The 23,878-nt window shown below is 45.9% G+C and overlaps 1 protein-coding gene across 1 annotated transcript in view; it reads left to right on the forward strand.

Annotated features, from left to right (window-relative positions):
* LOC149340134 (methanethiol oxidase-like) overlaps nucleotides 1-23,878 on the forward strand; it is an 84,483-nt gene that overhangs the window by 51,519 nt on the left and 9,086 nt on the right. Inside the window, exons 6-9 of the mRNA XM_089548889.1 lie at nucleotides 2,849-3,030; nucleotides 4,477-4,555; nucleotides 7,348-7,469; nucleotides 12,060-12,125. Coding sequence (XP_089405015.1) covers nucleotides 2,849-3,030; nucleotides 4,477-4,555; nucleotides 7,348-7,469; nucleotides 12,060-12,125 — 449 coding nt within the window. The remainder of the gene's footprint in view (nucleotides 1-2,848; nucleotides 3,031-4,476; nucleotides 4,556-7,347; nucleotides 7,470-12,059; nucleotides 12,126-23,878) is intronic.

Here is a 23,878-nt window from a genome sequence, read left to right on the forward strand (position 1 = left end):
TAAGTATAGCAGCCTTCTTGCAGTCTAAAACCTGGTTCAACGTAAGCAGTAGGCACGCAGCAGACCGGCATGGTTAAGCACCCCAGTAAGCAGCAAACCGAACGACAAACGATCCTGTAGTTTCTAATTATGGCACGACGTTTGCTCTGGAAGTTACCTAAATTCCCTAATCGAAAGCTTTCTTTCACCCTGCCTATACCGCTCGTCTGTGAAAGCGACCATCAGCGCGAACTAGCCGGCTAAATGACGTGCTGCAAGAATTTTTTACTTAGTCGAACTGGTTTCCATTCTAACTTAACATTCTTTTTTCGAGACATCGAACTCCATGTATCCATGGCGGGAGGGAGCACCGGACCGCGGCGCTAACTACTCGCAGCTGGAGCTCGCAATTTCTGATCATCATTAAAAAAAAAGAAAAGTCGACTCTTATGCGACGGTATACTCATTTGGGCCTAACGTCTCTGAGACGCCAACCACGATGATGCAAGCCATGCAAACGCTGGAAAGCTTAACCGCCATTTTCTATGGCGGTGACGCTGAAGCTGCTCGTAGTGTGGTTTCCGATTTGTATCCCACGGTAATGCGCATGCTGTTTCGAGCTGTGGTTTTCGTGAGAAAAAAAAATTTGCTCTGGTTTAGCTTTGGTTAAACCCGGTAGGTTGCGTAAGCATCCATAGCGTTCCATTCGGGATCATCACCCGATGTAGACGATTCGGTTTCGATAGAGGCGCGGTGCGCCCGTCTAGCAGCATCTTGAGCGCGCCGCTTAGCATGGCGCTGTTCGCGTTCTCCATCTGTCTCCGAAGCCCGTTGTCGTTTCCTGGCTTCGTCAAGCCGACGTAGCCTCCCTTTCTGTTTATCAGGGGGGCATAACGACGGAGCCGGCAAGCGAGCGAACGCATTTTATACCCCCCTCCCCGTTCTCCAGCCTCTCCACACTCCGCAGCTGACGAGAGCGCGGCGAGGGCAGCGCCTCCACTCGGCAGCGGCACGGCTACAGTTGTAGTGCGCCGCGCCTCGCGCCGCCCTTCAAGGTCAAACGTGCCTCGCGGCCGCCCCGACGCGAAGGGCTGAAACCTGTCGTAATATTGCTTCCGCAATAAAAGAAGCTTCCAAGTTAGAATCGGATAAATACGGTATTACGAGTAGCTTCCTGCAAAACAACATGGTCGCAGTTTGCTTATCGTTCCATATATATATATATATATATATAGCACAAAAAGATAAATGTACTATCGCGCTCAATATGAGTTGCAACGCGCGGTCATCGACCGGGGCTCGTTCCGTGGTGTGCCTCCTCCAAACAGTCGCGCGGAATTCTGGGAGAAACTGCTGTTCCAGGAAACAACAGCACCCCCACTCAGGAAAAAGTTCCTCCCAGAATTCCGAGCGACTGTTTGGAGGAGGCACAGCACGGAACGAGCCCCGGTCGATGACCGCGCGTTGCAACTCATATTGAGCGCGATAGTACTTGGTTGCTAGAGGTAAAATGCGAAATTGAGAAACGCTTCATTTAGGTAAACATTTATTGCTAGTCAACATTTCGGACAGAGCCTGTCCTTTTTCCAGTCTTGAAAAAGGACAGGCTCTCTCTCTCTCTATATATATATATATATATATTGCGAAGAGAAACTTTCTCGACTGCTGTTTATAAGTTAAGTGAAAGGAGGACCATCGCTTCATATCGAAACAATCATTAGGTCGACGTTTCGGCCAGTAGCTGGCCTTCATCAGGACTGAATATGAAGGTATTGAACATTGCACAGTGTATTGCACAAGGTATTGCTTCCCCCTTTTTAAACCCGTGTGCAATACCTTTATACTCAGTCCTGATGAAGACCAGCTTCTGGCCGAAACGTCGACCTAATAAATGTTTCGGTATGAAGCGATGTTCCTCCTTTTACTTAACTGATATATTATTCCATTTATTTCCATCAAAGATGGGACATTCATTTTTGTGCACAGGTATCATCTCGGACAAACACCACTACAGGAAGTTTCCAGTTTTAAATACCTGGGTGTAACATTAACTAACAATCTGTCCTGGAATTCACATGTGGAAAATATCTCTTCGTCCGCCTTTCGCAAACTGTTTTTTAAGAAATAAACTTTCCAAAGCTCCCCCTCAGGTTAAACTTCTCGCGTTTAACTCACTAATCAGGCCTAAGCTCGAATATGCATGCGTGGTGTGGGATCCTTATACTAATACCAATATTAAGAAAATTGAAAGAATCCAAATAAAAGCCATAAGATTTATTTATTCTAAATTTTCACCTTTTGATTCTCTGTCTGAGCTAATGAGATCTAGCCGTATCCAACCTCTTGAGGTAAGAAGAAAAAATATTCGACGAGAATTTCTTTCCCTGCTCATGAATAACAAACTGGCCCTTGATCCTGCACCCTATTTATCGTTTATAGCTACACGCATCACACGTCACCATCATGCCGGTTCACTTACCCCGTACTTTGCTAGAACTGACACTTTACTTTTAAATTTTCCTTTTTCCCGCGTACCATCAAGAGTGGAATTATTTGACACGATAAAATGTAAGCGCATAGTCATCCTGCCTGCCTCTTTATTTTTAGTTTTTCTTTTTATTTTACTTGTTGCCCGTGTATCTGTGTTATCTAATATGTATTTGTTCTGCTTGGATCTGCAAGATGACCTGCAGTATGAAATAAATAAATAAAAAAAGCTGCGATAGCAGCTTGAAAAGTCCTAGACTATATATATATATATATATAGTAATGACCGCAGTAAGCGTCGTGTATATGTGCGAAGAACAGCCGCTTTCTGCAACTGCAATGTCGATGTTTTGATCTTCCTGCTCGGGGTTTCTCTCCTCAGGACTGTACGGCACCAGCCTGGTGGTGTGGGATTGGACATACCGCCGTAAACTGCAGACGATCGACCTCGGTCCGGAAGGTACGATGCCGCTCGAAGTGCGCTTCCTCCACAATCCCGATGCATCGGAGGGCTTTGTGGGCTGCGCCTTGGGAGGCACCGTGTATCGATTCTTCAAGACAAAGGTGAGCAGCTCCCGGGAACTTCTTAGGTATTGTCACTATGTCAGGTAGCACAACACAGTCTTCTTTACGGAATGAAGGAAGTCTAAAGGTAATGGCAAGCTCGGTAAACTACTGCAATAAGGGAGGCTTTTTCAATTCGCGTGCAGCATCTGCCCTTGTTGGCATGACATCATTTAGTCCAAAGCTTAGGGGAATCCCTCAGCGTAATTAATCTTTGATTACGACAGAATTGCACACGCGACATAGACTAAGGACACAACAACGGTATGAAGGTCAGAGTAACAGGGTTGCAGTAATGCACTGGCACAAGAGAGCCAAACTTAATTTGTAATTCAATGGAGCTGATTCTTGGGCCAATTGTTTGCACATGTTGGCGAGGGTGCTATGGCGATGACTGGAGAGAACGAGACAGGAAAAGCACACTGTGCTACTTTCAACTGAATTTTATAGAAGCGGGCACACAAAATTAATAGCATAATCTTAATGCGTACTCGTTCCAGTGCCATCCGGGAATGCTGTGTGCTGTTCCCTTCTCATATCCTCGTCAATATGCACTGTAACACGCTCGTTAATTTGTGGCGTGATGTTGATTAAGTTGTGTAGTTCGATTTGCTACAGTGTTTCTAACCAAGAACACCTGCTTTTACACTGCTGCACATACGCGTATTTTTACGCTGCTAGTAACGGGCAAACCCAATACCACGCGCCAGTATCCTCTTTCCTGTGGCCCTAAACATACTAATGATGAAGCATACTAACAATCGTTCTGAGTTTTCCAAATGGTTCGTTCTAGTCAGTTTTGGCGGTTCATTGCACTTTCAACCGCATGATTTCAGCAGAGCATGCTTAGGACCGTTGCGCACAAGAGCCGAGCAACTGCTTCTGAGGATTCCTTTCATGGGGAAATCTGAATGGCTGCATTCAGATGTAGTTTGGTTGTCACACTCCAAACGTGTGGTGTCCGAGAGAGAATACTTTTATTGAAGAGCGCCACGAGCCCATTCACTTCTTGGCGTCACTTAAGCACACATCCTTGGCAACCTTCTAGACAACCACCTAAATACGCCTGCTCAAGTCTTCCTCTCTGATGCCTTTCTAAACCAACATCTCTTCTGGCTACAAAGTGTCGCTCTCATACAGCGAAGGAAGGCTGATCTGAGTTTTGTAGCGAGGCCGCATTCAAGCTGTTTCTACGGTGGCACTCCGAACCTGCTTTTCTATAAAGACTCCTTAGCCTGCTTTGTTCACTCTCGTTTAGTGCATTTTTTTTTCTTCAAAAACACTGTATTGTGTCCTCCTTATTCGAGGCTGGTTGGTTGTCTAGTATTCGAGTGTCACTAAGTTTGCTTTTTGCACTTCCTTTGATTACATGTTGCTCTAACGACTACGTCGAAAATGCAAATAATCTTTGGCTACCTTTGATCACTGGCAAACGCGTGTCCACAGGATGGAAGCTGGGCTGCTGAAAAAGTGATTGCCGTTCCTGCCAAGAAAGTGAAAGGCTGGGCCATGGATGTTATGCCGGGTGAGTAATTTGTGCTCAGTGCCACTACCTCTATAGTTCTTTGCAAGCTCATCTCGCTGCAGCAGTAGTGATACAAGGACAGTGTTTTTGCTCCTCCATCGCCAAAGTTTACGACGACGGAGTCTACAGGGCGAACTTTGTCAGAATTTAGCAGTTTCTTTTCAGAGGCCTGTGCACACAGCCTGCACAGCCTACACAGTCGTTATATGCGTTCTTACGAATCCTCAAACTAGTGCTGAATATGGAATTGCACAGAGTTGGTCATTCCGAGAATTCCCCTCATTTTGAAGCTGAAGCGGCTAAGCTATTGGACTAAACTGAGCAACAAAATTTTTATTACTGAACGCAGTGCTTGTGGCTGATTCTTATAAGAGTTAAACAACGGCGGGTTCTGTGGCATGAGATGAAACCTGAAAGTCTAAAAAAAAATTGTCGTCAAGTTTGCTGGTGACTACTCTCACTGCATTGCACGTGACAAGCAACTCTAAGATATTCCTTTTCCGTCTGTACCATAAGGCACTGACTGTTTCCCTTCTATTCTTTTCCTGTACTATTAATGCAGTTTTGCACGTTCAATCAACATGGCATATTTTACGGGCAACGTCCACCACTTCCGAAGAGTTTTTAGGTGAATTGCTTTTGTGTTAAGAATTGTTTACAGTGCTTATTCAACTCTCTGTCCCCCGTACAATAATGCCCGTTTTTTTTGCCATTTGCACTCATTGAAATAAATAAATAAATAAATAAATAAATAAATAAATAAATAAATAAATAAATAAATAAATAAATAAATAAATAAATAAATAAATAAATAAATAAATAAATAAATAAATAAATAAATAAATAAATAAATAAATAAATAAATAAATAAATAAATAAATGGGTGGTGCAACGCGGCAATATATTTCCCACAGCATTACGAGATTCAAGTAAACAGATGCTCGCACACAGAACTGCTGACCTTAAGACAAACTTAAGCCCAGTAGCACGTCACTCACCTCCATAATGGAAAAAATAGTGCGGAATTCCCGGACGTGGCATCAGCTGATCAGCTGCGACTGATACCCTACGCTGTAAGCGCAATTAGCCAGAACTGCAGCTTGGGCTTGTTGGTGATCCATCTCGAAGTAACAGCGCAAAAACATAAACAGGACACATAGAATAAGAAGACACCACGAGTGCTGACTTACAACAAGTTTATTTCGAGGTAAATATTGCCTGATATACTGCCTACACACAGCACGTGACACAAATACGTGACTTCTGCCGCCCGTGTCATCACTTCCCCCCAGAGTCATCGCGCGTCCAACAGCTCCAGTTCTTTTGTTGTCAGAAGTACAGATGGCTTGCTGGTACAGTCGTCTCCGAGCTTCATTATCTAGGCTGCCTCAATTATCTCGCGAACGAGCGGGTCGGTGTGCTTTTCTATCACATTGCACTGTGCATACTCAGCCAAGCAAATTTTTGGTTTGGTTTATGGGGTTTAACGTCCCAAAGCGACTAAGGCTATGAGAGACGCCGTAGTGAAGGGCTCCGGAAATTTCGACCACCTGGGGTTCTTTAACGTGCACTGACATCGCACAGTACACGGGCCTCGAGAATTTCTCCTCCAAAGAAATTCTAGCCGCCGCGGCCGGGATCGAACCCGCGTCTTTTGGGTCAGCAGCCGAGCACCATAACCACTGAGCCACCGCGGCGGCTCCAAGCAAATTTTTGATGGGCAATCCCTTACATGAATTCCGCGATGACTCTGGGGGGAAGTGATGACACGGGCGGCGGAAGTCACGTATCTGTGTCACGTGCTGTGCGTAGGCAGTATATCAGGCAATGTTTACCTCGAAATAAACTTGTTGTAAGTCAGCACTCGTGGTGTCTTCTTATTCTATGTGTCCTGTCTATGTTTTTGCGCTGTTACTTCGAGCTGTAAGCGCAAGTACTTACGTTAACTATTTCTTGTTCCTGGTACTCCGTCCACCTGCAAACGCCGCCATTTAATCCAACTTTTATGCACGCAAACTGCATATGTTGAGTCAGTCAGCTTTCATCCCCGTCCTGGCTGTGGCGGCCAAGCACGGTCTGTCAACTGTCGTCCAGTAGCAGAGCAAATGGGACAATCGTGGCTGATGGAGGAGTAAGACTGCTGACCTCTCAGTTTCAGCAGTAACGTGCTGCTTGTCGAGGTGCAAGTCTATGAGAAAGAGAAAATGATTCGTCTTCGAAGGGAAAAAGACGACGTCGATGGCGATAAACTCGTATTTCTCATAACCCGATAAATGATAATGCTGCTTGTAAACCCTCCTTACTTTACGTAGAATTCTTGTATGGGCTAGTTGGTATACGAGACTTGCAAAAGAAGACGGCGCGACAGACGGAGACAAAAGAGGCCCAGAAAACAACTGGGTGAAGCCACGCTGGGGCCACGTCAGGCGCGTCTGCAAAATACTGTGGCACCTGTCCGGTTTTCTGTGCCTCTTTTGTCTTCGTTTGTCGCGCTGTCTTCTTTTGTAAGTTATTTCACCTCTTACCCCTTCAGCTACAAGACATACTGGGATTTCTTTATCGGTGTTTACGAAAGCAAACCTCGGAGAACAATTTACCGGCGCCTTCGCAAAATCACACATCGAAAATCTCGTATTTTGATTAGCCTTTCGCCAAGCGCTTTTCATTACCCTTTGCATAGATGATATCTGTCATACGGGACGAAGTGCATTCAGAGAGCAGGTGTTTGATGTAATCGTGTTTTTTTATTTTCTTTCCTGACGCGCCTGTTTTCTTTCTCGGTCTGCCCTCAGCGATCATAACGGACATACTGATATCCCTGGACGACCGATTTCTCTACATCGCCTGTTGGGTGCACGGTGATGTGCGGCAATACGACATAACCGACACAAGCCATCCAAAGCTGGTAGGGCAGGTGAGCAAAATGAATATGGTGCTTTCAATAATTTTCTGTATACCAGCTATAGGCGAACTTCATTGTTATAGAAAGTGGTAGGGTTTCAACGCAATTAAACCGAGTAGACGTGCGAAAGAACGTGTTTGGCCTGGATGACTCATGGTTTTGCATTGCTGGGTCGTCGGCACGTTTGGTGACGATATTAGTTCGACAGTAGTATTAGGTGATGGCGACGACGAAGTGCAATGCACAACGCGAGGTTTTGTTGCAGTTTAGCACGAGGGCTGATCGGCTGGAATGTGAATTGCCGTCTGTGTAACGTGCCTGAGACAATTGATCATTGCTTCATCCTGTGCCGTGATGCCATGTTCTTTTGGGACATACTACAACGAACTCTTAAGAAGGACATTGAAATTACACCATACACTATTAGATTTCTGCCTGTTGGCAAAACCTCTGTTGTGCCTTATGACCTGTTTGTGTTGATGGAACTATTCAGTCTTTGGAAAAGCCGTATGATGGACAGACATGCCGAGCCACCAAGATCGTCCAAATCTGTGTTTCGTGAACAGTGTGCTTTGGTGAGGAGTGTATATGCTGCACGCGAAGAACCTCCAAGCTGGCTGCCGTGCCTAGATGCATGTGTGTGCCTCCCTGAATTTTGATGTTTTTTATGGGGATGCAGTGTTGAGTTAGGGCTATGGCGGGCTCGTATTAAGCAGCCCGGTAACTTGAGACGCGAACCAGTTTGATTGAAGTTTTCCCCCTTTTTACGGAAGTTCTTCCATGCAATAAAGAAAAAAAAACTGCGGTGATAGTGTAGTGCTCTCGTGCGCAGACGAACGAAGGTGATCTGTTCGCGCCACCATGGGTTCGGAGCCTGGTCACGGCAATATTTATCTTTTTATTTATTTGTTCAAGGTTAGGCTTCAGAGATGAAACAGATTTTGCAGCTTTTTTCGTGAAGTAGAGGTTTCGCTCTCAAAAAATTCAGCTCGAAGGAAATTCCTGCCAAACAGTGAGACGCGTCATTGGTCTAAGCTGGATCTTCTTGCATCCCTTGCGTTCATGGCATGAGTTTGTTTTAGTTAATTTCGACATAGTTTAGCATCTAAGAATATATTCCCTCTTTGGAGATTGTTTTTGATTAAACGTTCCTCGCACACAAATCCCGCAATTTCTGAATTGCCTGATAAGTCTAAGAGACAGATTATTTGACTTTCGCACGTTCAACTTTTAGTTTTAGGCACAGCGTGGAAACATGCGCGAAAGCTTGCGCATTAAATACGCAGTACAAATATCTCTTCCATCAGGTTTTCTTCGTTTGTTCTCTAACCTTAGTACCTGCGCTGGATGGAGAAATTGCAATCATTTATTTATTTATTTATTGTAGACGACGCCCGTTGCTGGCTCTGGTAAACAATATTGACTGTCATATCACTCAGTTGCTTACAAAAAGCATACCTTTTCTCAGGGGCATTGTTGGCTCAATCTCGGAGTGGTAGGTTGTGAGGGAGGAGGGAGGGAGGGGGGGTCAAATTTGAACCGTGTATTTCGTTTACCTTTCATTACAATAAAATGAGGTGCAGGTTGGTTCTGTGTGCAAAATTTCTCATTTGGGGGAGGTGTAGAGGAGGAGAAGAGGGCGACTGTCCCCATTTCACCCCCCCCCCCCCCCCCCCCCCGACTGCTAATTGCACCCTGCTTTGACTTGCCTTATCATTCACCAAGCAACGCGTTCGTTCGCTTTCTCAAAACGGCGGTAGCCACAGTTATTCATGGGCTCAGGCGCAAGGTAAATGAACCTTTTTTCAATGGCAGTGTAATAAGGTTCCGTGGTTTACATTGTGCCAGAAGAAAGCAGAGGGGAGGAGAGCGGTGTGTCGGATGGAAGTTGCTTGTCATTCGAAGCTTAACTGATCTGGTCGACGCTGAGTTGTCTTCAGGAATACCTCGCACTATTTGGGATTTAAGTGATCTTTAGGAGCTCTGTTTTAAGATATTTTCTGCATGTACAAGAAATATTAGAGGGAACAATAAGCTTGTATTCATGAAACAAATTTGGTTTTTACTTCTGCGCCAATAATGATAAACGCTTAAAGGATTCCCTCAAACAAACTGCGGAGAGGTTCATGGTTCATGGGGATTTAACGTCCCAAAGCGACTCGGGCTGTGTGGGACGCCGGCGTGAAAAGCTCCGGAAGTTTCGACCAACTAGGGTTCTTTAACGTGCACTAATATCACACAGCGCACGGCCTCTAGAATTTCGCCTCCATGGAAATTGAACCGCCGTGGCCGGGATGAAACCCGCGTCTTTCGGGTCAGCAGCCGAGCACCATAACCAATGAGCCACCGCGGCGGCTCGTGCTGAGTTCAAGTGATCAGATGCATTGAGCAAGCGGAGAAAAAAAAAGGCCAGAAATCCCCCCCCCCCCCCCCCCCCCCTCGCGGTGAAAACGTCGCGTGGTGGTGTCGGTCGCTCTTTCGCGTCGTTAGTTATAGTTAAACGCAAAATAAACTCTTTCCCCGAGGGCGCGCGTGTGGAAAAGGCGCGCTCGTTAGGGCCTCTTTTCTTCAGCAGGTGCACTGCCCTCGGCTCACGGGCAACGCGGGCTGCCGAGACCGCTCTAAGCGACGTCGTTTGTTAGACTCCAGCGAACACAAACATGAACCACACGAACGCCGTGCCGAGATGGAACCTCCTTCCCTCGTCCTGGAAAGTTTTCATTCTGCACGAGTTAGCAAATGCGGCTTGAGAAAAATAAACGACAAAGAAATGTCTTGCGAGCCTTTTTTTGAAAGAAATCGACCGAACGTCGCGGTGCTTCACATTTTAGGGTTAGCTTTCCGACTGTTTCGTTTTGTCATCATCTTTTATTTGTGCTTCAGCAAATACTTGCACCGTTTCATGCACGCAGTCAGGATTCCCAGGAGGCTAGGAATGTTTTGCTGGAAGCAGAAAGTATGGCCGGCATTCTTATTCTCCGAAACTAAAAAAGAGGAAGAAATTTGCTATATTGTGCCTTTAGTAATGGATTGCTTTCACTGTGCACGGAGCGGCCGCAAATGCCCGCCGACGCATATTGTTCCTTGAATGAATGAGTAGGAGTGTACTGATTGCATTCACAGGCCGTGATCGAAGATGAAACCCAGCAATAGGGACATGCGATCCGGAAAATAGAAAAGGTCATACGGTCGCTCCTCAGAAAAACAGAGGTGAAAGCGAATGCCGAGATACGCTTTTGTCCTTTGCCTTTTTTTTTTTCGTTTTTACCACGAAGCGGCTGAGAGAATAAGATTTGTTCATGAACGTACTAATGACGCTACCTAATCTTGAAACACGAACTAAACAACATTTTTTAAACAAAGTTTTCACAGTTCACTAACACGTGAAGGCACCAGCACTCAAAGAACATATTTTTGTCTTGCTTATTTATGTATAATGTCTCATATTTATGTTTTGTGTCTCTTATCTTCACGTCATGAGGTGGTTTGGGATATTAGAAAAACACTTGTTTAAATTTTCAGCGCGATTTTCGTTATAGAAAGTCCCGTTTTGATTAACTGTTGTAATTCAATACCCTACGCGAATATTGAAGATGAAGACCTGGGAATTACTGCATTAAACTAAAGTCCCCGTCATTACTGCCGGCCTCCTACATATCAACCTACGTATCTGTAATGAACTTTAAACTTTTTGTTGCTTGATGTCAGCATACAATTTAGTGCCTTTTGATGCACTGAAAATCTAGAATTTCGAAGGGGACAAAGGTGCCTGTACTAGTCTCCCCATTGTCGTTTGTTCAACAAACTTAACTTTCCGCACAGAAATGCTCGTTCAGATTTTGCGCGTTTTCATTCTTCTTTTTAAGTCCCTTTCTTTTGATGTCTTCAGGAGTGAAAAGAAAGTTTTTGAGGAGCTATTATGCTCCTCAAAAGGAGGAGCATAATATCCTCCGAGGATATAAAGAAACTTGAAATGATCCAAAGAAAAGCCGTCCGTTTCATTTTTAACGCTTACCATAGCTCTATCTCGCCATCCGTTCTGATGTCTACGAATAACATATCCACTCTAGAAAGAAGGAGAGCACTTGCAAGGCTTAAATTTCTGTACTCATTTTACTCTAGTCAATTTAATATTAATGCTGCTCCCTATATATCCTCCCGTTCTACACGACAGACACGCAATAGCCACAACCATAACCTTACCCCGTACTTTGCACGCACAAATATGTTCAAAAACTCATTTTTTCCCCGAACAATCACAACATGGAACTCACTGCCAGCAAATATCTTTTCGGCTCAGGATGCCGCTGCTTTTGAAAAAAGTATCTTATTGTATGTGTAAACTTAACAATATCATTTCACTCTGTTTGGTTTCCTTTGTTTGTTGCCGGAACGCTGGATTTGCGTGTTGTTTGATATTATTTTTGCTTTTTGAATGTTGCCCCCATGCTTGGTCTCTATGACTGCAGTATGTGTAAATAAATAAATAAATAAATAAATAAAACTGAATTAGTCTGTGTTTGGCATGAGTACTTATATGACCGTGATCGCGAAATAATTAAGCGAACTGCCACTTTAAACAACATTCACTTAACTACGCAGGTTTTCACTGGTGGCTCCATCTACAAGAACGGGCCTGTCAAGGTGCTCCACGACGAAGAACTGAAGGTACGCGCATATATGAATCTACTTGCAGTCTTTGGGCGAGCAATTCCTCCACACCATCGTTACGCGCGTTTGCTTCAGTCAACGGTGGTCACTCGATATTTGATCGCTCTCTCCGTACCGTCCGGTTTCAGGAATCCTTTCGAAGAAGGGAAGACAGAAGTAGAATCGCCAATCTTAAGGTTGGGTGACACTTCAAAAATGGTTTTCAAAAATTGGCTGTAGAGTATCTGCAAAAAAAAAGCTATGGCTATTAAATTTGCTAGCCATCTTCTAAATGAATGAATTCGTTCGAGTTCAAAACTAGATTGATATTTTGTCTAGTATTGTTTATTTTATTTTACTATTTTTCAACGATGTAGTTGTTTTTTTAAAATATATTGGATGCTGAGTCCTAATACATTTGTATGAGAAAAGAAACAGTTATTCTACACAAATGGCAATAAAATTACGCGCTATGCGCAAAAAAAGATAGATTTATTGTGTTTTTCTTTCTGAGTGCAATAAAAATACAAAACGATTAAGTTTTTTTATTTATATATCTTCGATTATTTATTTTAGTTACAATCATGTAAAATGCATTCACTGAAATTTGTGAAAAATTATTATTTCCTAATAAAAAGGTACTTCAACCTCAAAAATGCTTTTCTGAAAAAAAAAAGCAAACAAAACTTCCGAAAACCATCACTTTCCAGCTCGATGTGACCACGGAAAAGTATGAAAAAAGCATTTTTGAAGTCACAAATACCCAAAAGTAATATATTTTCTTACAGCAAAAGAAATGGCCCATCAGAAGGTTGGAAAATAAAAAATATATCTATGTTTATTTTACAAAACAAAGTGTCATCCCATTTATGTGTATGCGGACATCAGTTGTATGAGCTTTTTTGCCTGAAAATGGTGATTCGAAAAAAGCAGCTCAGAAGCTCAACTGTGATGAAAGCCGTCTTTTCCTACGTTGGACACCAACCAAAAAAAAACAAAAAAAAACCAGCGGACTTTCGATGTGCGGAGGTACATCCTTTATAAAGGTCCCCTGGAAGCTTTCTGTTTTTTGCGTATGAGCCCGGACGTAGCGCAGGAAGAGGAAAAGGAAGGGTGGGAAGAGGATGAGTCGGAAAGCACCGCCAGCAGGAGCGCTTTTCTAGACATGGCAATCCATGCTTCTCCGCTGGTGAACACCGATGGTGTGGGTTGAGCACGGCGCGAGAAATCGCCGGTAGCTGAATGCGATCTGGTCTGAGTGGTACAAGATAAGAAGGTATGCCACTGAATAGTGTTTTACAGTGTTAATCGTGCATTCTAGAAACTGAGCAGAAGACGAATTAAACGAGACAAGCAGTGTGCTGTCACCTGAGTTGCCATTACAATGACTGCATTTACTTCCTTCCCATACCGTCTCTTGCATTTAATGCATTACACCAGAACGACAATCATAGGTATTCACCGTAGATAAGGCGACGTGAACACATTGGTACAACAGGACTGCTGCTGGATTTTCGGTGTGGTTCGCAGATAAGCAGGCAGGAGCATCTACCAAGTCTTTAATAGGACTGGAACAGTTCCGAACAGTTCGGCGTGCACGCATAAAGATAAGCTATTTACCAAGACAGATCGTTTGCTGCGTTGGAAACTTTATTGTTGACGTTGCATGCGCTGCAGCGCCTGAACGTTAAGTTCATTCTTGGCGAAAGACTAGAATAAGGTAACAATACATCGCACAAAGCACGCTAACTCCTGCCTAAGAAGGGGATTCCATTGTGCTGCCGCCTACGTCAACCTCTCGGTTCCTCTTGGTACCACGTCCGTTCAAGCCAAGTTGCCATGGCAACGTCCACGCAAGGTTGCGCGTAAGACTAGAACGGACAGCTTATTCTACAGATGGGCATGTAGTATCAGATTAACGCGCCATGCTGAAGGCGGAAAGGTGAGAGTTCTAGCGAAGAAAGCCTCAGGTTTCGATGGCGGTAGAGCTCTTCGCTTTGCCCCAGTTTTTATCCGAGGTTCCTCAGTGGCTCCTATTTCAATGTTTACGCGGCTTACAACCACCTTATAGACTAAGAATTCTAACAGTCCGTAAGAATTTTCCAAGTTCTGTAATCCTTCTTAAACTCCGACTCAGAACCAGCAGCGCAAAATTTACCCAACTCTGAGCGAAAGTTTCATTCATGCCTAAGAAGGGGATTCCATTGTGCTGCCGCCTACGTCAACCTCTCGGTTCCCCTTGGTACCCCGCCCGTTCAAGCCAAGTTACCATGGCAACGTAACTCTGAGCGAAAGTTTCATTCCTGTGTTACGCCCATAGTGAGTGCATGTTGAAATCGTCTTTACAGACATCAGGCTTCAAATTTACAAAGTTCTTCGTTACTTAGTAGGTTTGTGCACTGACTCCTCGGCGCGGCGGACTAGCTGATTTTAGTGATGTTCCAGAGAATTTGAGAGAGAAGTTTTTCGGAGCATAAGAAAAAATTAAGAACCGGAATAGCGTCACTTTTTAAAACTGACAGAGCTTTCCAGCTGAAACAGGAGAAAATAGTCTGAAATGGGGATTTTGGGGTCTTACTGAGCTAATTTTTGGTCACCACATGAAACATCATTGGTTGATTTCAACACATGGGACGGCGGACCAAGTGGTTCTCGACCAACATGACGCGAGCTTATGTTTGAGACGCTTTCTAGAGTACCATGTACAGCAGAAGCTTACCGAAAGCAGGCGAGACACCGTTAAAAGCGTTCAAATACGCATAAAAAGCTAAATTTGAATAGCAAAGCTTAAATACCAACCGTAATGTCTTATCGGAGAAAATAAACAACCGAACGCGAGTAGAGTTGGAAATTGCATCGAAAAACTATTATCATTCGAAATAGGCTTTCACTGCACCGCGCAGCAGAATCGCTCAAAGCTTTTGTCATGTACGGTCGTTCCAGTCTTGCTGGCTGCCACTGATGGATATGCAGTCCATGGTTGTGCTTGAGATCATCGAGCGGACCTCTGTGTCGAGCGGGAAAGAATCCTAACATCGAAAACATATACTGATGCTGACTGTAGAGACATTTCTTCAACAAGTAAAGGAGCACTCACGCGGTGTAATCAGTTCAAAAGTTTTTACAGGTCGAAGCTGTGGCAAAGCAAATAAAAGACGTGACTTTCAATACCAGGCACTGATCCCTCCATCTGCTGCTAGAGCAGGTTCGGCAAGCAGTCGTCATGCTGAAAGACGGGTTCGGCTGCTCGCAAACAGTTCTCGGAACCCAAATGCCAGGCGAATGCTTATTTGCTCGTAGCCTGGAGGCATATGGGCAGGAGCCGAGGGATGCGGGTTTCACTCGCGTACGTGCTCTGCGTGGCGTGCATCTTTGTTTCAAGTTGGCAGGAAATTTATCCTTTATTTTTGTACCTGCAGCTGTGTGAGCGGCTTCTTCTCTGCGGTATTTAAGCTGCAGCTTTTTTTTTTTTTCGAGAACTGACAATGTGGCATAAGTAAAGGGTGTCGATAAGCTAGAATGGGTCGTGGAAGCTATCCTTTTATAGAAATCTGAGCTGGCTCCGGCTCTCAGCCTTGTCCTTTAGCCACATGGACGCGTGTTTCTGCCTTCTTGACGTAAGTCCAACTTCCAGTAATTGTCTTGTTCTTGAGTCCGGCATTCCTGGGCACGTCCATAAAAGGTCAAGAAGATCCACCTCCGCGGCCTTTGCAACAATTGGGGCATTTGCTCGGCACTGCGACTTCTTTGGAGCCTCGTCGGCACAGCACTAATGGGGTAAGGGCTGCCCCAGCCTTTACCCTTCGAAAGGGTACCTTCTCCCACTCGTTAAGGTATGAATGAAGGGGTGGGGGAGGCATTTGTATTTAGGGCTTGGTGTGTAAGGTAGTGTGCTTTGCTGTGATGAACAGCTGTAGTTGTACTTCATAGCACAGTTTTAACTGTAGCTCAGCAGTGGCTTGACAGTGTGAGCCTTGGGTCCCTGATTGCACTTGAAGTGGGGGTTAAAAAAATAGAAAATCTTCACGGACAAAACAGCGGCGAAGCACTTGGAGCTAAATTTACTGGTAGTGATTCAGATCTCAGAACAGAGAAAGAAAGGGTGGTTTATAGAAAGGAAATGTAATAAAAATCACGTATTCATGCCTTTATTAATGATTTGCGCTGAAAGCAAGAACCTGAACCATTACTAGGCAGCACAAGAACTGCTTAAACCTGCCTTCGGAACCCGTCCTCTGTGCTCCTGTCAGGGGAAGGAGAAGTCTCGAAAATGAAGGTGTAGACGGCCCGCCATCTGGTGCACGATGATGAAAAAAAAAGAAATGACAAATTGAAATCTTTATTAAAACAAGAAAAAAAACAGGTGAACAGGAAAAATGAAAAGAAAAAAACCTGATGGATTCGAGAGAGCAGCGGGTAAAGCTAAGGAAAACGCAGACATTAAGGGCGAAAAGTGACGAGCTTGCGCAGACGGATGAGAGCCGCCTGCCAACGAAGATCAATATTCAATTTTCGCTCAATAAGGTCTCCCTGTGCTAAATGACTGAAAAATAAACTTGCAAGAAATCGTACTATATAAAAAGCTACTTATAACCAATTAGCTTTTGCCCACTAGAGAAAAAAGAAGCTGAACAACGACGACAGGAGCTTATGTGCAAAGCGGCATAGTCGGGATGAAGAGGAGTGGTGCATACCCTCACCGAGAAAACCATGCGTAAGCAGTAAACAATGCGAAAAACTTTTGCGGACCGTTTGAAAGCCAGCGACAAAAGCCGCAGAAGCCGGTACAAAAGCGAGCGGCCATGGCCTTTTGCACCCAGCGGGGCGTTGCCATGGAAACCCGCGCAGCAGCCGCGAGTGTCTGCTCTCGTTCCGTCCTCTTTCGGCTGAACGACAAGGACCAGGGCTTTCAGGTGAAAACCGTTTTACGAAAGATTAAATCGGGGCGTGCAACTAATTGCCGAAGGGGTGCGGACACGTCCTGGTCTGATCAAAAACAGGGCCTCTTCTTGGAAACAGGCTCGTTGGGGCCAGCACTTTTCTTTCTGCCCAGCAACTAACTTTGGCCGATAATCTGCTTTGCTCTTACGACTCCTTCTGGGTCTGGCTATTCTCCGCTATGTCCCTTCTTTCCTTACCCCTTCCCAGTCTCCAAAGACGGAGACCCGACATGCCTTTTACTCCTAAATATAGCTGGGTCACGTCTCTTCTTACTTTTATTTCCGTCGCGGTGAATGGCGCATTTTGTCTTAGAACGTGTAACAAACATGGATGGAAGGCGTCGGGCATGCATAACGCTTGGCATTGCAATTCAAGGTGTGCAAAAGATGCAAAACGATCGATTATGAAGCAAGACAGATATATATTCAACCCCTTAGGCTACCACTTACGACACTTTTTCAGGAGCTTGCCGTAAGGTAAGGCTTACGCGAACTCTCCGGGTTATATTCGCTTCTCGGCGCATTGCTCAGCATCAGTGCAATTATCATATTTCAAAGCAGGCTCAGCATAGGATTTACGAACAGCCTTCGGAGGGAGGTGACAGATGGAAAGTTCCATATATGCAACTGACTGACTCACTCACTCACTTATTCACTCTGTCTCACTCACTCACTCACTTATTCACTCTGTCTCACTCACTCACTCACTCACTCACTCACTCACTCACTCACTCACTCACTCACTCACTCACTCACTCACTCACTCACTCACTCACTCACTCACTCACTCACTCACTCACTCACTCACTCACTCACTCACTCACTCACTTTCCACGGTGGTTACCGTGGAAGGACGAGAGAGGAGGGATGCCAATAGGGATGCCGTAACCAATAGGTGGTTCACACCCGTACCAACAGGACTGCTGTTACTGTGGAAAGAGAAAGAAGAATATGGTTACAATGGAAGGAGGAGAGTACGTAGAAATGCGTATCCGGAGGACGGTTATCTTGGAAGGAGGAGGGCATGGGAAGGCGTATGAATGCGCATCGAGAGTGTGGTTACAACGGGAACCATCAAGAGGGTGGTTACCTTGGAAGGAGGAGGGCATGGGAAGGCGTATGAATGCGCATCCGGAGTGCGGTTACAACGGGAACCATCCAGAGGGTGGTTACCTTGGAAGGAGGAGGGCATGGGAAGGCATATGAATGCGCATCCGGAGTGTGTTTACAACGGGAACCATCAAGAGGGCGGTTACCTTGGAAGGAGGAGGGCATGGGAAGGCGTATGAATGCGCATCCGGAGTGCGGTTACAACGGGAACCATCACCTTGGAAGGAGGAGGGCATGGGAAGGCGTATGAATGCGCATCCGGAGTGTGTTTACAACGGGAACCATCAAGAGGGTGGTTACCTTGGAAGGAGGAGAGCATGGGAAGGCGTATGAATGCGCATCCGGAGTGTGCTTACAACGAGAACCATCAAGAGGGTGGTTACCATGGAAGGAGGAGGGCATGGAAAGGCGTATGAATGTGCATTCAGAGTGTGGTTACAACGGGAACCGTCCAGAGGGTGGTTACCTTGGAAGGAGGAGGGCATGGGAAGACGTATGAATGCGCATCCGGAGTGTGGTTACAACGGGAACCATCCTGAGGGTTGTTACCTTGGAAGGAGGAGGGCATGGGAAGGCGTATGAATGCGCATCCGGAGTGTGCTTACAACGGGAACCATCAAGAGGGTGGTTACCTTGGAAGGAGGAGGGCATGGAAAGGCGTATGAATGTTGCATTCGGAGTGTGGTTACAACGGGAACCGTCCAGAGGGTGGTTACCTTGGAAGGAGGAGGGCATGGGAAGACGTATGAATGCGCATCCGGAGTGTGGTTACAACGGGAACCATCCTGAGGGTTGTTACCTTGGAAGGAGGAGGGCATGGGAAGGCGTATGAATGCGCATCCGGAGTGTGGTTACAACGGGAACCATCAAGAGGGTGGTTACCTTGGAAGGAGGAGAGCATGGGAAGGCGTATGAATGCGCATCCGGAGTGTGCTTACAACGGGAACCATCAAGGGGGTGGTTACTTTGGAAGGAGGAGAGCATGGGAAGGCTTATGAATGCGCATCCGGAGTGTGCTTACAACGGGAACCATCAAGAGGGTGGTTACCTTGGAAGGAGGAGGGCATGGGAAGGCGTATGAATGCGCATTCGGAGTGTGGTTACAACGGGAACCATCAAGAGGGTGGTTACCTTGGAAGGAGGAGGGCATGGGAAGGCGTATGAATGCGCATCCGGTGTGTGGTTACAACGGGAACCATCAAGAGGGTGGTTACCTTGGAAGGAGGAGGGCATGGGAAGGCGTATGAATGCGCATCCGGAGTGTGGTTACAACGGGAACCATCCAGAGGGTGGTTACCTTGGAAAAGTAAAATGCGGAAAGATAAAAACGGTAGGCATGAATTTTAGATGTGAAAACATTTGAGTAGAGTGTCAAGTTTCTCAAGCAGAAAAATAACTTGCAGATATAGCAATCTTGAGTTTAAAGCTAGGTACAGCTGAGAAGGGCAGGTAAGGGCTGGGCAGCGTAGGGCGGGACAGGACTGGTCTGGGCAGGGCACAGCAAAAGACCCAACATTCTTGGCTGTCATTCGCCTTACTCTATTGTATTTTGTATTGCAGAGAGCTTTATCGTTTCAAGCTTTTTCACACTGACGGCTTACTAGTGCTTCGTTCTAAATATTCCAACCAATTACACTTTTATCGCTAAATCATCTGCAGGAGCCGTTTTATAATCCTGGTCAGCGCATGCATGAAGTTGACCTACGATTAGCGGAATATCTACCCTCGTACTCGCAGATCAAGAAGCTAAGTTGGGAACACAAAGACTACTCGTTAAAATGCACCACTTTCAACTTTGGGAATGAATTCGTTCGTTTCGCCTAAATTGAGCTGTAAAACTGGACTGAAGCTCTGATCTATATTAGGGGAATATGTGGAGACTGAGACAAGCACACTGAAATGTCGAGAAGTTTAGACGAAGGTTTCTGAGCAAGGCGGCGGCTGAAAAGTTACGTCACAGCCGCCTCAACTCAAACGCGCCGATCGATAGACTCAAGCTCTTACAGCGTCTCTTTCTTTCTAGGCCTGACTGCTTGAGCTCAGCGCGCGACTGCGTCGTCGCCGAAACTGCGAATACGGCGCGAATTCACTCAGCTGGAACTCCTTGACATGAAAAGAAGCACGCTTGTGTTAATGCGCAGTAGCTGCGACAGTTCATATTGCCAGAACTAAAGAGGACCTAGAGGAGTCCCAGCAGAAGGATTAGACGTTGAGGGGGTGAGGCTATACGAGGACAAGCTCGTGGCAAGGCGCGAGAGGAGCCACAAGAGAGCTCCAGAGTGGAGGTAAGGTCCCAAGTGGCAAAGTTAGCGAGTTGGCCGGAGAAACAGTTCCTTGTGCTCGGAGCTGCGAGCCCGCTGTAGTATAGACGGGCGTACGTCAGCGCTTGTGTACATCGCGCAGCTCTAGCTCGAGCACTTGCTCCCCCGAGGGTCTAAGAGCGGGGAACGTGTCGGGGGCGTCGACGAGGTTGCAGCGAAAATGCTCGCAAGTTCGGGCAGCCTGCTGGTTACCGAGATTACGGCTAACGAGGAAGGGGGATACTTAGGAGGGCTGCCGAAAGCACTGCTCCTTTTGAGAGAGGAAGGAAGCGAAGAACGAGGAAACAAAATGGAGGACGAGGAAACACAAGAAAAATGAATCGGCGCAGCGCCCAAAAGCTGGCCAAGAGGGCACAATTAAGGCTTTGGGTGCGGGCATGGAGGGCTGGTTTACTTACTTTCTTCCTTGCTGAGACAGTGCACAGCAGCCTGCTTTCCCGGGCAAAACGTTGCAACGAAAACAGAAAACGAGACAGGAGAACCTAGCCTGGTTCCCCATGGGGCTCAGGTCCAGCTAATGGGCACGTGCAGCAGCCGACGGGGCTCCGCTGTGGTTGCAGTACTGATGCCAGGAGAGAGCTATTGCGTGCTGCATGGTCCTGGCATCTTTCGCCCGTCGCCATCGTTTAGTGTTCGGCGGAAACTGCGTGGGAGCGGATCCCTGCCTCGGAGAGGTTGTGCGCCAGGAGAGAGCGCCGAAGCCTTTGAAAGAAGGAAAAGGGATGAAAACGAGGCGATGAACTGCAGCTGCATTGTACTTCTGGATAGTCTCTCATTCGCAATGTCAACTGTTCTGCTCATGAGCGCAGCGATACAAACGCTGTCATGCAACTTCTGACGTTCCTCCTGCACTCCTTGGCACGGTTGGCAGCGGTTTATCTATAATTATTTAATTAATTAAATAATTAATATTTACTCGAGCAAAAATGTTTGGGCAAGTTGGTAACATTCTTGATTCCTACCGGCAGCAAGCACAAACACAAAGAGAAGGAACATGCAAAAACACGGACGAACGCTGCAGCGTTCGTCCGTGTTTTTGCATGTTTTTTTTTTCTTTACGTTTGTGCTTCTTAGCTGCCGGGTACCAATCAAGTATTATTTACTTATTTATTTATGTCTATAGTGTTACATGAGTGGAGACTTCAGCATGCGACGGAACGAATCAGAAAAAAGGTGTGGGCGTTGATAGTAAAATTCTGGGTCTTTAATTCTTGCCGACCCTGCTCGAGAAGCGTCGTTGACGCGAGACAAGACCGGGAAGTAATATACAGACTGTTGTACCGCAGGTGCCACCAGCGGCACAAACGGACGTTCCACGTCTGCCGCTATGGGTGTGTATGGCGCAGGCCAACACTCTCAAGGTCAATCTACAGCTAACACGAATGCTCTGAAAAGTAGATGTGGACACATACGCCACCGTACTGAATTGGTAGAGCAATGCACGCGACATGCGGAGGTCGAAGGCTCGGATCTCAACGCTGGCGTTATCTTTTAACTCGATAGCGCCAAGTAACCCTTGTCGCAGATAAGCCGGCATCGCCGTACGTTGCCGGAGTCCGTTATCGGTGTCGGCTCCGTTGACCAGGAGCGAAAATTAGACGAAAAATCCCCAGAGAAGCAACCTAGGTGACACACCTAGGTTACGTAACCTTGTGGCGTCATCGCAACCTGCCCACCGTGGCAGGTGACAATTAAATTAATGACTGGCGGCGAGAGTTTGCTCGGGAAGAGCAATCTGTGCCTCACAAGCCGCATCAGGGCAGTGGCGACTCACGGCAGTTGGGCAGCGCTTAACAGCTGCACCACTGCACCAGGAGTGGTATGAGGACTCCCAACGCTCTACGAATACCAAGCAGCGAATGATCGATTCCGCACATATGGGCCCTAATCCATTAACACTATCGCTTCGTTCCCTTCAGGGGGAGTTCAGTGTCCTGACCAATTTTTGGTTTGTTTCCATCAAATTCTATTTCACCATAACAGTCCCGTGGCTAATTCCTTACCGCAATCAGCGCCACAATAAAAAAATAATTGTTTGTCTTATTACTCTCTTGGCTTCATTGACTGTTTGTTTGCCTCAGACAAGCGGGCAAAGTGCACCTGTTTTTCTTGGATAAATATATTTGTATAACGACCTAGTGGTTGTACGGGCCAGCTCTTGGTAGTTAGAAAACTGTATTGCAAGCTGTAATTTCTATATCTCTCATAGACGGACGATTCCACTTTGAGGCAAGAAACTCAAGTAACATAATTATGCCCACATGAAGATAGTTCATAATGAAAAGCGCTGAATGCTTGCCCGTAGTACTGCGGTCGCCCCAAAAATGCTAGTGTAGTTTTTTGTTGCTGTTGTTGGCCCGCAAATACGGCCCACAGACGAAATTGGTTCATTGCTTTGAGCTGAGTTGTGCTGATGTCAGCTGCAAAAAAAAAAAAGAAAAAAAAAGTGCCTGGTCAGCTTGTGAGAGACGCCTCGAACAGCTGCAGGCAATGGACGGTGCCCACAACACCGGCCAATCAGTACTCTCGACTAGGTCCGACAGCGAGCGTGGGAAGCGAGTTTTATGATAACGGCAGCAGTTCGTTGGGGTGCGTTCGTGGCAGGCACTAATTAATCTGATGCGGTGTCCCTATTGCTAGGCGCCACTAAACCGTGCATCCTTTCTGAAGCATCACCTTGAAAAAAAAAATAAGAAGAGAAAATAAAAACTGCCAAGAACTTGGTTTGTGAAAGTTCGCTCGGAATAAGCTCGGGCTTATTATATAAGCTAACAACAAAAACGAACTCCCTTCATTGTAGTCTTTCACTGGGCTACAGTATGGTCCCTTGGAGGGTGCGACTTGCGATAAAGGGTTCGACTCGTAAAATCATGGACAAAAAATAACTTTGGTAAATGGCCGAATTAAGAAGTTTGAAAAAGTTTTTTTTATTTAGAAAACAATTGACGAACCCGGCGAGGCGATCCTAACACAAACACGAAATCAATGTCGCTAAACTTTGTGAGGGCGAAATCCGCACCTAATGTACCGCCTGATAAAAGATGTATATCCTGTTTCCCTTATACTTACATGGAGTGTGAACATGACATTTATAGAACCCGCCGCGCTTCCCACAGCCTCTGAAAAATCGTGCGCGTAGCATATGCCCGGCGTTCCTGACAGGTTCGATGGTTCCCCGCTGAAAGTATTCGAGTGCTAAAAAATTGCGTACCAGAAGAGGAGCTGGAACTTTGCTGCTAAGTACAAGCATCAGCCGGTTGGGACATTCTTCACTCTCCACTCATGTTTTTTTCTCTTAAGTGCATTCCGCTAGGCGAACGCAACGTTCAGTTGTTTGTTTGTTTTTTGTTTCTATCGCGACGAGTTGCGCTCTCGAAGTCTCATGCCAGGCCCATTAATC

Source organism: Amblyomma mixtum, chromosome 6 (assembly GCF_055824585.1).
Source record: "Amblyomma mixtum isolate Tamu chromosome 6, ASM5582458v1, whole genome shotgun sequence".
Taxonomy (NCBI): Eukaryota; Metazoa; Arthropoda; class Arachnida; order Ixodida; family Ixodidae; genus Amblyomma; species Amblyomma mixtum.